General features: G+C 45.5%; 1 protein-coding gene across 6 annotated transcripts in view; it reads right to left on the bottom strand.

Moving 5' to 3' along the window:
* PLXNC1 (plexin C1) overlaps nt 1–13,506 on the bottom strand; it is a 161,243-nt gene that overhangs the window by 26,302 nt on the left and 121,435 nt on the right. For all 6 annotated transcript variants that reach the window (XM_035257297.3, XM_002752858.7, XM_035257299.3 and 3 more), the window contains one exon: nt 2,053–2,230. In XM_035257297.3, coding sequence (XP_035113188.2) covers nt 2,053–2,230 — 178 coding nt within the window. The remainder of the gene's footprint in view (nt 1–2,052; nt 2,231–13,506) is intronic.

Below are 13,506 nucleotides of genomic sequence, written 5' to 3'. Positions count from 1 at the left end.
TATTTTAGTGTCAACTCAGTGCTAACATTTAAAGATTAAGAAACTGCACACGGTCTGGACACAGTGGCTGAGGCCTGTAATCCCATTACTTTGGGAGGCTGAGGAAGGAGGATTACTTGAGGCTAGGAGTTCAAGACCAGCCTGGGCAACATAGTGAGACCCTGCCTCTATGAAAATTTTTAAAAAGTTTTTAAATTGCATATTAAAAACTGGATATCTGATTTCTTTAAAAATGGAACAGTCTAGTAACACAGTCCTCAGTCCACACAGCAGCCACTGAAGCAAATGGCTCTATCCCCTTGGATGGTGAGTCCTTTCCCATTAAGCCAAGCTCCACTGCTTTCTGTAGTCCCAGGTGGCTGACAGCCCTTAGGGATTTTCTGCCCCTTTGGACATCTGAGTTTTTGAGCCTCTGCTGTAAGAGCTCCCAGCATAGCTGCCTCTGGTGTTGGATTTCTTTTTTTTTTTGGAGACAGGGTCTCCCTCCATTGCCCAGGCTGGAGTACAGTGGTGCAGTCTGGGCCCACTGCAACCTCTGCCTCCTGGGTTCAAGTGATTCTCCTGCCTCAGCCTTCCTAGTAGCTGGGACTACAGGTGCACACCACCATGCCTGGCTAGTTTTTTTTATTTGTAGTAGAGACGGAGTTTCACCAGGTTGGGCACGCTAGTCTCGACCTCCTGACTTCAGGTGATCCGCCCGCCTTGGCCTCCCAAAGTGCTGGGATTACAGGCCAAGCATGAGCTACCACATCCAGACTACCCGGAGGTAGTCTAGGAAATGACTAGGCACGGAAAAGCCTGACATGGCCGACAGGTGTGTCCCCAGTTACTACCGTACTACAGCATGAGGCCACCTGCTTGCTCGGCTCCTTGCCTTCCTATTTCAGGAGGCAAAGGACACCCAAACTCAGGAAAAGAGCGAGGATGCTATTACCTGCTCATCAGTGGCAGGACCAAGACTGCTGGGCAGGGTGTGCCCATGTCCTGTGTAGTGAGAGCCAGACATTTGCAAGATGTATGCTCAGGGTAAGGAAGGTGGCAGTCTGGGGTTGGGTCATGGTTTCCTGGCTGGGGCTGCCCCTGTGATCCTGTATCTAACCAAATGAGCTAAAATAGTCTTCAAGAGGCCCAACAGTCACCCAAGAAAGGAAGCAGACGAGAGGTGCCTTAGTGGCCCTGCTTTCTTTAAAGCCGTATCACCAAGTTGCCCCACATTTGCACAGACTCGAACTTCCAAGGCCCTGCCTCAAGGCTTTCTCAATGGCCTTTTAGCAGGGGCTGGACTGGGAGGGCGAGTGGGAGGATTTTAATTGCCTGCTTAGTTGAGGCCTACCCCTGTACATCGCCGGGAGGTGAACCTTGTTACACTGTCTGTCACCACCATGATTTTATTCTTCTTTTCTGTCCCATTATCTACTATAAAATCCCACGACAGTCTCCTGGGAAGACTGCACGGAGCTCAACTTTAAAATGTTGATGAACATTTGAGTGAAGTGGGGGCCCTGTTAGCTTGCTCATGCATATGCTCTCCTTTGCTGTATACCAATAGAGCCTGAAAATGAATTCATAGCAGATGCTGCTGCACACTGGGGGAGGATGGAGCATATACTTAATACAGGATGCGATTAGCAGGGAAGATGACCTTTCTAGCAGGCTGAAGTTAACACCCAGAGTCTGAGCCACCCACTAATGACACGCTCAGTATCACAACAAACAAATCAAATGCCAGTGTGAAATGCAACACACGCAGAGGGCACCAAGTTGACACCTTCCTGTACTTCTTGATGCCAAGGTGATTTCGTGTGGTCTTGGGGTCTGCAGTCTCATGAATCTGATTTTTAAAAAATGGCATCTCTGAAGGACTGTGCTTCCTTCGAAGAATCAAGATGCCCTTGAGAGAGCAAAGCAGTCTCTTGGCCCCTAGACATGCCCTCCAGGAACAACCTGGCTGTGTAAGCGTCACTAAACAGAAGCTGGTGGGGGCAGGGAGTGAGGGCAGGCAGGGAGGGACACTCATCAGGTCTGGGACCACATCGCTTCACACCACCTTACCAAGACCAATTTCATTCAGCTGAAGTCCATAAGGAGAGCCATTTTTGCTTAAGAATGCTTGGAAAATCTTTTCTTTGGCTTGGCCTATGGTGTCACAGTCAAGAACATTGACTGAAATATTCCGACAGACATCTGCACTCTCGTTTTCCGGGATTTTTTCAAAGACGACGTTTAATGCCTGCAAGAATACAAACAGATTTCCAAGTCTATTAGATAATTGCAATCTGAAAGGCATTTCATAAAAGACACAAACCTTGGCAAGTCCCACTAATACCTCTGACAGCGCATTAGCAAACACTGGATTGCATTATACTACTTTCATCTTTTCTCCGTAATCCATTCTTTTCAGAGATAATGGAAAGGAAAACAGAAAGTTAAAACTTTCATTATAAAGCAAGCATTGAATAAATATATCTGAGAGTAAAATACACACACACACACACACACACACATACACACACACACACACACACAAATAGTCTAAAAATGGTAATTTGGTGATTTCTAATTTCATTCTCAAAAGAAAAAGAAAAAAAGAACTGGAAGGGTTCCACAGGAGACAAGGCAAATTGGTGATTATCTTTTTTATTAGCAGATCACAGAGTCCCAGAAGTGAAGTTACACGAGGCAGGAAAGGTTACGAGACTCCCATATTGACTGTGCCAAAGAGATCACCTTTTTTTTTTTCTTTTTTTGGCAGGAGGGAGATGGAGTCTGGCTCTGTTGCCTAGGCTGGAGTGCAGTGGCATAATCTCGCCTCACTGCAACCTCCACCTCCTGGGTTCAATTCTCCTGCCTCCGCTTCCTGAGTAGCTGGGATTACAGACACATGCCACCATACCTGGCTCATTTTTGTATTTTTTTTTTAGTAGACATGGGGTTTCACCACGTTGGCCAGGCTAGTCTCGAACTCCTCACCTTGTGGTCCACCAGCCTCAGCCTCCCAAAGTGCTGGGATTACAGGAGTGAGCCACTGTGCCTGACCCAAAGAGGTCACTTTTTAATATGCAGCATTAATTATAGGAGCATTCATCTCCCCCTTCACTCTCAACATCCTCAGTCAGATGATTTCTGGAGCCTTCATTAAAGCACTGAGATCCCCACCCCATACTATGATTCTTGCATTAATTACATTTCAGCACCATTACTTAACGTTTTGTCAGTTAACATTCTCCCAGTGCCACAAAAGTTAAGAATCTGACTAATGGGGGAAGTGAGGCCTTTGTGCATATGTGAATCAGAACTAGAGAATATTTCAGAATGAATTGAAAAGCAATTTCAAGTTTACTTTGTCTAAGAACAAATAAACAGACCTAAAATAACAAAGTTTTGCCTAATACGTATCCTCATGAGAATTGATTCAGGGAACAGCTAAGAGTATTTTGCAAATAGCATAACATAGCAGTTTAGATTCTAATGCACCTTGGTAATCACGAAGTCAGAGAGGCTTGGGTATGGTGTGAAATGCACAATTATTTCTTGTTTCAAGCCTGGCTTAATAAGGGAATATAAAATGATCAAGTAATGGGAAGTTTTTTGTTTTGTTGTTGGTTTCATTTGATTTTTGGTTTTAAGGAGCGGAGAGTTTAATAGGCAAGAAGGAAAGGAGAAGACAGAAGGAAAAGGCTCCCCTGTACAGAGACAGAGGGAGGGAGGCTCCAAAGCCGAAAGAGGAGGTCCCCACATGTGGTGGACACCAGCCAGGTAAATATGCAGAGGGTGAAGGAGGCGATGTCGAATTTGCATAAGGCTTAGGGGAAAGATGAAAACACAAATAATATGGAAGATGGGAACCCTTAGGCCTACCTCAACTTTAAATGGGTATAGTAACAGTACCAGCCTTCCAGTGTTGTTATGGAGATTAAATGTGATCATGCATTCAAGGGCCAGGCTGCTGAGAAAGGCTTGATGATAATATCAGTAATAATAAAACCTGTTACAATTATTATTATTATTGTTGATATTAGTATGCATTCATTTACAAACAGAGACTCAGCCCACATTGAACAGCTAGGATGCCCACTCCACATTCAGTATCTCTGTCAGAGGAAGAAGGAGGCAGCTGCCAACAGTGAACCCAGCGGACCCCTGGGTTTCTTCCTAGCCCACGGCAAACCAGCTGGGTGACCTCTCTGCACCTTGCTTTCTCATCTGCAAAGAGGGCATAACAAGAGTAACCACATAGCTCTTAGAACAGCATCTGGCACGTGAGCCCATGACTTATGGACCACTGATGTAGATGTGGGGCTTCTGAAATGTGGGGAGGTTCTCAGGGGTGTATCTTCTCTTTAATGCTGCTATAGTCTGAATATTGATGTCCCCTCCTAAATCCAGGTGTTGGAGGTGGGACCTTTTGGAGGGGATTGGTCCATGAGGGCAGAGTCTTCATCAGTGGGATTAGTGCCGTTATAGAAGAGGCCTGAGAGAGCTGCCCTGCCCTTTCTACCATGTGAGGGCCCAGCAGGAAGATGCCATCCTGAGAAAGTGGGCTCTTACAGGACACCAACTCTTGATCTTGGACTTCTCAGCCTCCAGAACTGTGAGAAACCAGTTTCTATGTATAAACCACCCAGTTTATGGTGTTTACAAAGGGCTAAGGCAAACGCCATCAAATCCTGCCCTTCTAATCCTGTTGATAATTATGCAAGAGTAAATTTTGGTCTGGTCTCAACCAAATGATTAAAACTCCAAATCAGTGGAATTTGAACTCTGAGATTGGCCTCAGATCTGTCTGGCCTCTACGAGTTTCCCTCCTACAACAGAGTCACTCCCTGGCCTGCTCTCAGAGAACCTTTGTGTTCTGGGCCAGCCACCCACTAGGAAAGGGTTCAAAGGCCTGTCTGCTCACAAACAAGAAACAAAAAATACCAGACGGGAGAGAAGGCAGGGAGCTGGTGGGCAGACTGTTTAAAAGGAACCAACATATGAAGCCTGAGCCCTCTCCTTGCCTCCCTTTTTAGAGATGTCTCCTGGGGCCTCTGGGACCAGATGCTCTCCCAAACACATTTCAAGACCTGTTTCTCTGAATCCTCCTGACATTCTGGTGCAGGAGGTTGTATTATTATTGCCATCTCTGTTGTGGAGTGAGGGAGCTGAGGCACAGAGGGGCTGAGTAACTTGATCCAGGGACAGCTCATCAGCGGCAGAGCCAGGAATTGAAGTCAGATTTGCCTAACTGCAGAATTGGTACCACACACCCCTCGGCTACACTGTCCCTGCTTCTACCACCCATCCTCCCTCCATCCTCCTCGTTCTACCTATAGCCTGGGAGCCCTCCTGACCCTCCAGAAACCCTGGCTTAGCCCAGGCTGTAAGCAATGTCCGAAGCTAGATTTTTACATCAACAGCAGGGGAGGGTGTGAAAGAGTCAATGTCATAGGCCAGCACCTATGGTCTAGGTAGACTTGCTGGGGTCTTGCCTTATTTCTTTACAAGGCGATCTTCTCATGGTGGGGGGTCATTGCAGTTAAGCTACTTCACAGGTATTTCCAAAGGTAAAGATGAATGGAACGCACCTTTTAATCAGCGCTCCAGCAATCCCAGCTTGTTTAATAGTTTTATAGGTATTTGTGAAACAGCATTCTATTGCTACCTAAAGGGCACTATTAACAACACCAGCTTCTTAAGGGCAATAAATGTTCTTTTTAAAAACATAACCAAAGGGGAAAAAACCCTTAACTGGATGTAAAATAATGTAAATCTGCCACTGCCTCCATGGCTAGATGGGTGGAAAAGAGGTAAAATGGCATTTTACAGAGTCCACAGGGAATTCTGAGAGTCAGTTAAGACACAAATTGATTTGTGTACATTTTTTATGTTGCTAATGCTTAGTGCCCGAACAGCAGTTTCCAAACGCATAAATACAGTCGAGGCTCTCGGCGCCAGCCTCTGAACACCTCCACCTCCAGCCTGGGAAAGCACGTGTGGGCCTCTGCTCTGTGATGGGGAACAGGTACCTGTGCCATGGCAGACAGCGTGGCATCACGGGGTCTGCCCTCAGCCACTGTACCCCATTGGGGAAGATACCGCAATAAAGCGCCATCTCTCCAACTCCCACACTCCCACCAAACCCCACTTAACCAGCATGTTCTCCTGCCCTACTTGGAATTAGGGCTGGGATGTCGGAGAGACGGTAAGACATAGTCCTTGTTCTCAGATAATTCACAGTAAATTTCAGAGACAAAAGCATCACCTGTGGGACAACAATCACCCATCAGTGACTATCACCCTCAGTTAGTGTCCACAGAGGATTCTGAGTATGGAGGACAGAAGGGGTCAGGGCCCTGAGTTCCAGCCCAGCACCAGCCCACCTGGACCCTCCCATTCCCTGCTGCTCACCAGCTGAGGGAGTTCGGGCAAGTCATCTAATTTCACTGAGCCTTAAAATTCTCATTGTTCCTATCTCAAAGGAGTGACAGCATCACTAAATAATGACATATAATAACAGGAAATTAAGGAGTGCTTTATAGGTGCTAGACACTGTTTTAAATGACGTGTATGTATTCGTGTACATAAATCTCAGAAACAACCCTGTGAGGTAGAGTCTTTTACTCATTCCATTTGGCAAATGAGAAACTGAGGCACAGAAAGGTTAAATAAATGGCACTAGGTCACCCAGCAAGAAAATGGTAGAACATGGTACTCTAGCTCCATGTTCTTGAATACTCAGTGATCCTGCCTTTTGAAGCACAAGAATGTTTTGTAAAATAAGCACAGTCCAAATTTGTGGGATGGTGTAACACCCAGAAAATAGCCACAAAAGGCTAAAGTGCTACAAAATGTACACTGGTCTCTTCCCCAGAAATCTGCCCTCTGTTTAGAGGAACTGCCCTGCCTCTTCCTCTTTCCTCGGCAGGGAAGTGTTAGCAAGCTGCGGTGGCAGGTTGGGTTTGTCGTCCAACAGTGGCCATCCCTCCTCTGCTAACAAAGGCCAGGTCTGCAGGGCAGCGGGTCCGGCCTGGGTTAGGAAGCATGATCGGCAGCAACTCCCTTCTCTTTCACCTGGGACTGGTCATGCAACCCAGCTCTGGCCAACACAGAAAAACAAGCATTTTTTTTTTTTTTTTTTTTTTCTGAGACAGAGTCTCTGTTGCCCAGACTGGAGTGCAGGGATGCGATCTCAGCTCACTGCAACCTCTGCCTCCCAGGTTCAAGCGATTCTCCTGCCTCAGCCTCCCAAGTAGCTGGGATTACAAGCACACTACCACACCCGACTAATTTTTGTATTTTTTTAGTAGAGATGGGGTTTTATCATATTAGCCAGGCTGGTCTCAAACTCCTTCCTTTGTGATCCACCTGCCTCAACCTCCCAAAGTGCTGGGATTACAGGCATGAGCCATTGCACCAGGCCTCTTTCTTTTTTAATAGACAGGGTCTCGCTCTGTTGCCCAGGCTGAAGTGCAGTGGTGTGATTATGGCTCACTGCAGCTTCGACTTCCCGTGTTCAAGCAATTTTCCCACCTCAACCTCCTGAGTAGCAGAGACTACAGGTACACACTGCCATGCTTGGCTAATTTTAAATTTTGTTTTTAGAGACAGGGTCTTGCTATGGTGCCCAGGCTAGTCGTGAACCCCTGAGCTCAAGTGATCCTCCCACCTTGGCCTCCCAAAGTGCTGTTGCAGGTGCCGTCACCGTGCCCAGCTGGAAGTCTTCTATCCGAACAAAAGGGAGAGTAGTGCTTGGAGTGGCGGCAGCCATCTTGTGACGGGGATGGCAGGGCCAGGAGGCACTGGGAGATGGTGACACAGAGCTGGTCTCTTGGCTTCGCAGCTCAGAGTCAGGACACGTCCTAGTTACAACTAAGTCCGGGTTATTGTCTAGGTCCTGGCTGATGACCATAAGTGGATGTGTTACTGGCTGGTGACCATCTGCCCTCCCTTCTATAGCCCTGCTTACATCCTGCTGGCTGGGATGGGAAAGGAGGCTGGGGGTGAGCAGACACTTAGACTATGAGGACAAGAGGGGAGCAGCTGCCCTAACAGACCTGCACTGCCCACCCAGAACGTCACCAGGGAGCGAAATCAGCTTCTCTGTTGCTGAAAACACACACATCTTCGGTCTCTGTTCCGTACAGCTGAGCTGCATCCTAATGGATTTGGGAACGATGCCTATTACCAAGGAGGGTTATTAGAAAGACAAGGCTATTGGAAAGTACATGGTCCAGAAGGCCTGGGGAGAGGGCTGAGCTGGAAGGGCCTGGTCCCTTTGAAGCATGTCAGCCACCAGCCTCTCATGGGTTATCACGGTCGTCTCCTGTTCACATGTGCCCAGTGGGATACTGTCTGCCACAGACTGTAAACTCCAGGTCCAGGGGTCGTATGTGACATTTTTGACAAGAACATAAGCACATAGGTACCCTAGAAATGCTTTTCATGATGATGGAATCCGCTTATCAACTATCCCACACTCCACATCATCAATAGCCAACCAACCAAAAAGAATGCTGAGGGATACTTTCCACTTAGTGGAGCTTACAGGAGACAGGAGAAAGAGCGAGCACCTCAGACAAGGAGAATTGTTGTGAAGAATGAGCTCCTACTTCACGCCAGGCAAGATGGCTAGATGCCATAGAGATGCCGTACATCTATTATTTTCTGACCTCACCACAAATGTACCAGGGCAGGTTTTGGTCATCACCTGTTTACAGAAGAGGAAGCAGGTTTGGAGCGGCTGAGTGACTTGCCAAAAGTAAGTGGCTGAGCCCAGATTCAAGCCCAAGACTAGCAGACTCCAAACCCCACCTCTTCTGCACACGGCCTGGGGGCATGTAACTGCATTCCCCTTTTGCTGCTGGTTCCACCCACCATCCCGTCACAGGGTTTGGTGGTTTTGAGTAATGAGACAGAGAGGATGAGGCTGCAGGGGGCTGGGAGGATGAATTGTGGGCAGGGAACGGGTATTTTCCCACATGGGAGGAAGATCTGGGTACCTGTCTCCTCGACCATATTCTTGGCTAATAAAAGCAGGAATGTTGCTGCCTCCTTTCTGAAATAGGAAGTAATTGTAAAAGAATTTACTACAAATAAGCAACTTAATCATAAAAGGCCTTGGGGCAATAATTGCTTTCATTAAACAAAACCTATAAAGTATATTTCTAATTTTATTTCAGGGCCAAATGAGTCAAGAGGAAAGTCTAGTTCTCGTACCAAACTGAATTAAACAGAGAAGAGAAAAGACAAGACAATCCATTTCACAAGTTCCATAGAAGCAGCAGGAGGCCAGAGTTAGAAGTGCAAGTCTCAGGGAAACTTCTGATCTAAGGTTCTTTCCAAGCCAGTCAGCAGCCCTGGGACCTGCCAGACGTTCCCCTTTGAGCTGCACGTGCCGGCCCAGCCTCCTGTCTTCACTCTCCTCCCCCTTTCTTTTCCTCACAAAGATCCATAGCTCACAGCTTCCTGGATCAAGGGATCTGCTACCCTAACATAAGAGTAGGGGGTGGAGGACAGGGTAGCAAGAGCCTTTTCCATTAAAAAAAAAAAAAAAAAAAAAAGTTAATGGAGATAATTTTCTCAAATTTCGGTTTCTCTCTCTGATCTTTCTATACTTGCTAACGTTTTGTCCATCCTAGAATCAAGTACGAAGAGCTGTCTGATTTAGCCCATGGTAACTGATTTCGGTATTCACAGTATTTGTGGGTGTGGAGTTGGGACGGGGTGTTGTGTGTTGGCAAAGAGCCCCACGAGTTTCAGGTTTGTAAACACTGGCCAGGCATTTCCATGGCCATGTCCCCAGAAGGAGAGGAAAGAGGCTAAGCCTATTTGTGGGAGGGAAGATTCCAGTTCTTATTCTCTACTATGTCAAGGCTCTAGATTAAAAGCCAGCAAACTTTCAGCAAAGGGCCAGAGAGTATTTAAGGCTTGAGACCCGTATCTGGAAAGACAAATCTGGAAAATGCTTTCTATCTCTGCCATGACTTGTGACAAAAGTTACCATTCTCTGAGGGGTACAAATATAAATAATCATCCTAACAATAAAATAATAGAGTCACACTTGAGCTATAAAGAAGAAAATTAAATACTTTTATATTTATATAACTAAATTATTTTCTAATTCCAAGATTAAATTACAGGCATGAGAAGAAAATGTATGGAGAGGAAAGTCATTTAGAGCACCCATTACACGTTAATTTTTCATTTTCCATGGCTTGACATCACCGAGTGAATGACTTACCTAAAGTGATGATAAAGAATGGTTTCACTCTTTGATCAGGAAGCTCAGAACACTAACTATGAAGTCAGTAATGGTTTCAGTATTATTGCAAGTCATAATGGAAATGATTTGCACAATAGTAGAGAGAAAAAGAAAACGCCCAGGAATTGTTAATTAACTTCACTGTTTCTCCACAAATGCTAGGAGTATTAAAAACAAGATTGCTGCAGTACAAACATCAGGATTTAATGAACAATGGGATGTAATTGAAATAACAGAGAATGACTTAATTGGGACAGTGGGTTGTTTAATTACAGGGCTAATGGATCTTCTGCAAGGACAAACTAAATGGAACAGAAGAAGCCAGGATGGGCAGGGAGAGCACTGTGAAAGGAGGTGTACCAGTGAGAAACTCCTGGTGGAGATGCCCCAGGCTCTGTTATATATGAGATATTTTATTAAACTTAATTGTCCCAAAATGGTAACTGCTAGACAAAGAAACAGACTGGAGTAGGCTGGCAGAAACCTTCAATAAATCATGATGGATGCGTTAATATTTCTGCAGGCACATACTTATGCTTTTTCAAGAACTTCTAATAATCTTGAAAACTTTTTCATGGAGAGGAGAAGGAGGGCGATAATATTTTTGTTGGAACATTTTTTTCCAGGGCGCCAAGATGCTATCTCTAAGATACAGCAGATTGGCAAGCTCATTTTCTGAGTTTAAGAGTTCAAAAAACCATTTCACGCTAAACTTTGATTACAAGTCAAACTTGCTAATTCAGCATGCTTGCTACGAGTTATCGGTTTTTCTCCTCTCCTCCTGAAAGTGAAGTAAACGTCCCTTCTCCCGTGTGATGCACTTTTCTGGGACAGAAATCCTCAAACTTTCACTAACTCCTCCAAAGTTCTTGAGTTCTTGATAAAACTCAAGCTGAGTGAGAGTCTGAGATTCTCCGTCAATAAAATCAAATGTGTTCAAAATTTTTCAAAGGGTGGGGAAAAACCCGGCAGAGCAATAGGTCTTATTCTCAGCCAGATACAATAGCTCACACCTGTAATCCCAGCACTTTGGGAGGACAAGGTGGATGGATCAGTTGAGGCCAGGAGTTCAAGACTAGCCTAGCCAGCATGGTAAAACCGCATCTCTACTAAAAATACAAGTATTAGCCTGGCATGGTGGCAGGTGCCTATAATCCTAGGTACTTGGGAGGCTGAGGCAGGAGAACCACTTGAACCCAGATAGTTGGGTCTGCAGTGAGCTGAGACTGCCCCAATGCACTCCAGCCTGTGCTACAGATTGAGATTTAAAAAAAAAGGGGGGGGGGTCTTATTCTCTTCTAGTTGTCTGATCTGAATTCCCAGAAATTAAGGAAAACTAAAGTCCTGTGTGTGCACAGCCCTACCCTTAGTGCTGACATTAGGGAGGATGCCAATATCAGGGCAGTCTGTCTCGCTGCCTCATTAAACACCAGCCTGGAATGCCTTGATAGAGAAGGATGGAGTAAGCATGGCTCTAGGGGACTTTGCTTGGATTTCTGGCAAGACAGAGGAATTTTCTTCTCAAAATGCAAGGACAGAGCATTACTTCCCAGGGCCCATTTGTTAGTATCATGATTCCATGTATAAGAAATTGGCAAGATGCCTTTATGTTCTAGAAAACCCCCCACACCTCAGGGAGAAAACATCCTCATCTGAGAGGTGTGAAAGCTAACTTTTAGGTTGCTATATGAGGTGCTGCACTTCTGAGCATTTAGCTGAACACGAGTTTGGGAGCCTTTTTTCCAAATGTGTCCCTGCCTTGGCACCAGGCTCCGTCATTTCAAGTGGTTCATGAGGATGTTCTTGATTTCTGACTTTCCTTTCCTTGAAAGAACCTGCCCCCAACCTCGCGCGCGCGCACACACACAGAATCAGTTTGTTCACCACACCTGGTTTTCAATTACATAAACTGCCTCAGGCAAATTTGGTAAATCCAGTCCTAAAACTGGGTGTACATGCTTGGGTGGGGTGGAGGGGAGAAGTGTAAAAGAGGGGGAGGAGGGAAGGGAGGAAGAAGAAAATTAGAAATACGGTGGTTCAGGCTGGGGGAAATGCCTAAAAGGAAATGAAATTTTTTATATTAACCTTCTGCTAACAGTTTGTCACACAAGCATAGACCAGATCATGTGCCTTCTCTGTAGTTTCTAGTATAACCACCCACCACGAAAGGGGGGCTCGGCCAGGCCCCATGAGAGGCACTAACAATCATTTTTAAAGGCAAGGCCCCTAAAAACAAGTGGCCCATTCCTTTTTCCAGGCTCAGCTCTATGTACCGGCAAATCTGAATTTGAAAAGGAAGATTTATGTGGATTTCTGAAATCGTAATTTTCCATTACCCTCTTCCCCAAGGGCTATAAAGAAAAAGAATCAAGAGTCGACATGAATTTCTTCAACATCAAGTAACATTTTGATGATGAGCTGAGTGTTAACAAATCAGAAACACATGGTCTTAATTGACTGTGAAATAAATAATGTTTCAAAATGAAAGGGAGAAAACGCGTTCAGATGTAAAGCATTAAAAAAGGCTTCAAACCTCAAAAGTTGCCTCAAGCATCTGACTTCTTCCCCGATTCCAACTCTATCTCCTATCCTTCCTGTTTGGGTCTGATGTTGTCTTGCAACTGAAATACTGGAGGATTCCCCTTATATTTCACTTGCAAATATTTCTCTTTGGGGACCTTTGGGGCTTCTAAAACATCTTAAAGTAAAAGCAGAACATCTTCTAGGTTAGGAATGACAAGCTGAGGATCAGTGAAAGGTGAGTCAACAGGCCCTTTGCAAAGTTTGTCTCTTGTTCTCCAAGGTACCCAGTGGTGCCCAGGCTGAACATACATCAGAGTTATCTGGAAGGTTTACAGAATAGATCCATTCTTGGGCTCCATCCCCAGAGATTTTGATTTAGTCAATCCCGAGGGAAAGCCCAGGCACTGGTGTATTTGGACCTGCATTTTAAACACGGGTTCAGCGAGATCTGCATGAAATAGAATAAAGCTCTAGGTAGCACTCATGTGCCAGGCAATGTTCTAAATGCTTTTTATAATACTAACTCCTAATCCTCAAAACACCCCATGAGATGAGTAGGAAACATAACTATCATTTTCATTTTATATGTAGGGAGAATGAATGAGGCACAGAGAGGTTTAGAACTTGCCCAACGTCACACAGCTAACCAGTGGCAGAGGTAGGATTCAAACCTGTCTGGCCCCAGAGCCCACGCTGTTAACCACTCTACCAATAGTTCTCAAGCAGTACCGACAGCATCA

This window comes from Callithrix jacchus, chromosome 9 (assembly GCF_049354715.1).
Source record: "Callithrix jacchus isolate 240 chromosome 9, calJac240_pri, whole genome shotgun sequence".
NCBI lineage: Eukaryota > Metazoa > Chordata > Mammalia > Primates > Cebidae > Callithrix > Callithrix jacchus.
The sequence above is the reverse complement of the archived record's forward strand: the minus strand, read 5'-3'. Positions and strand labels throughout refer to the sequence as shown.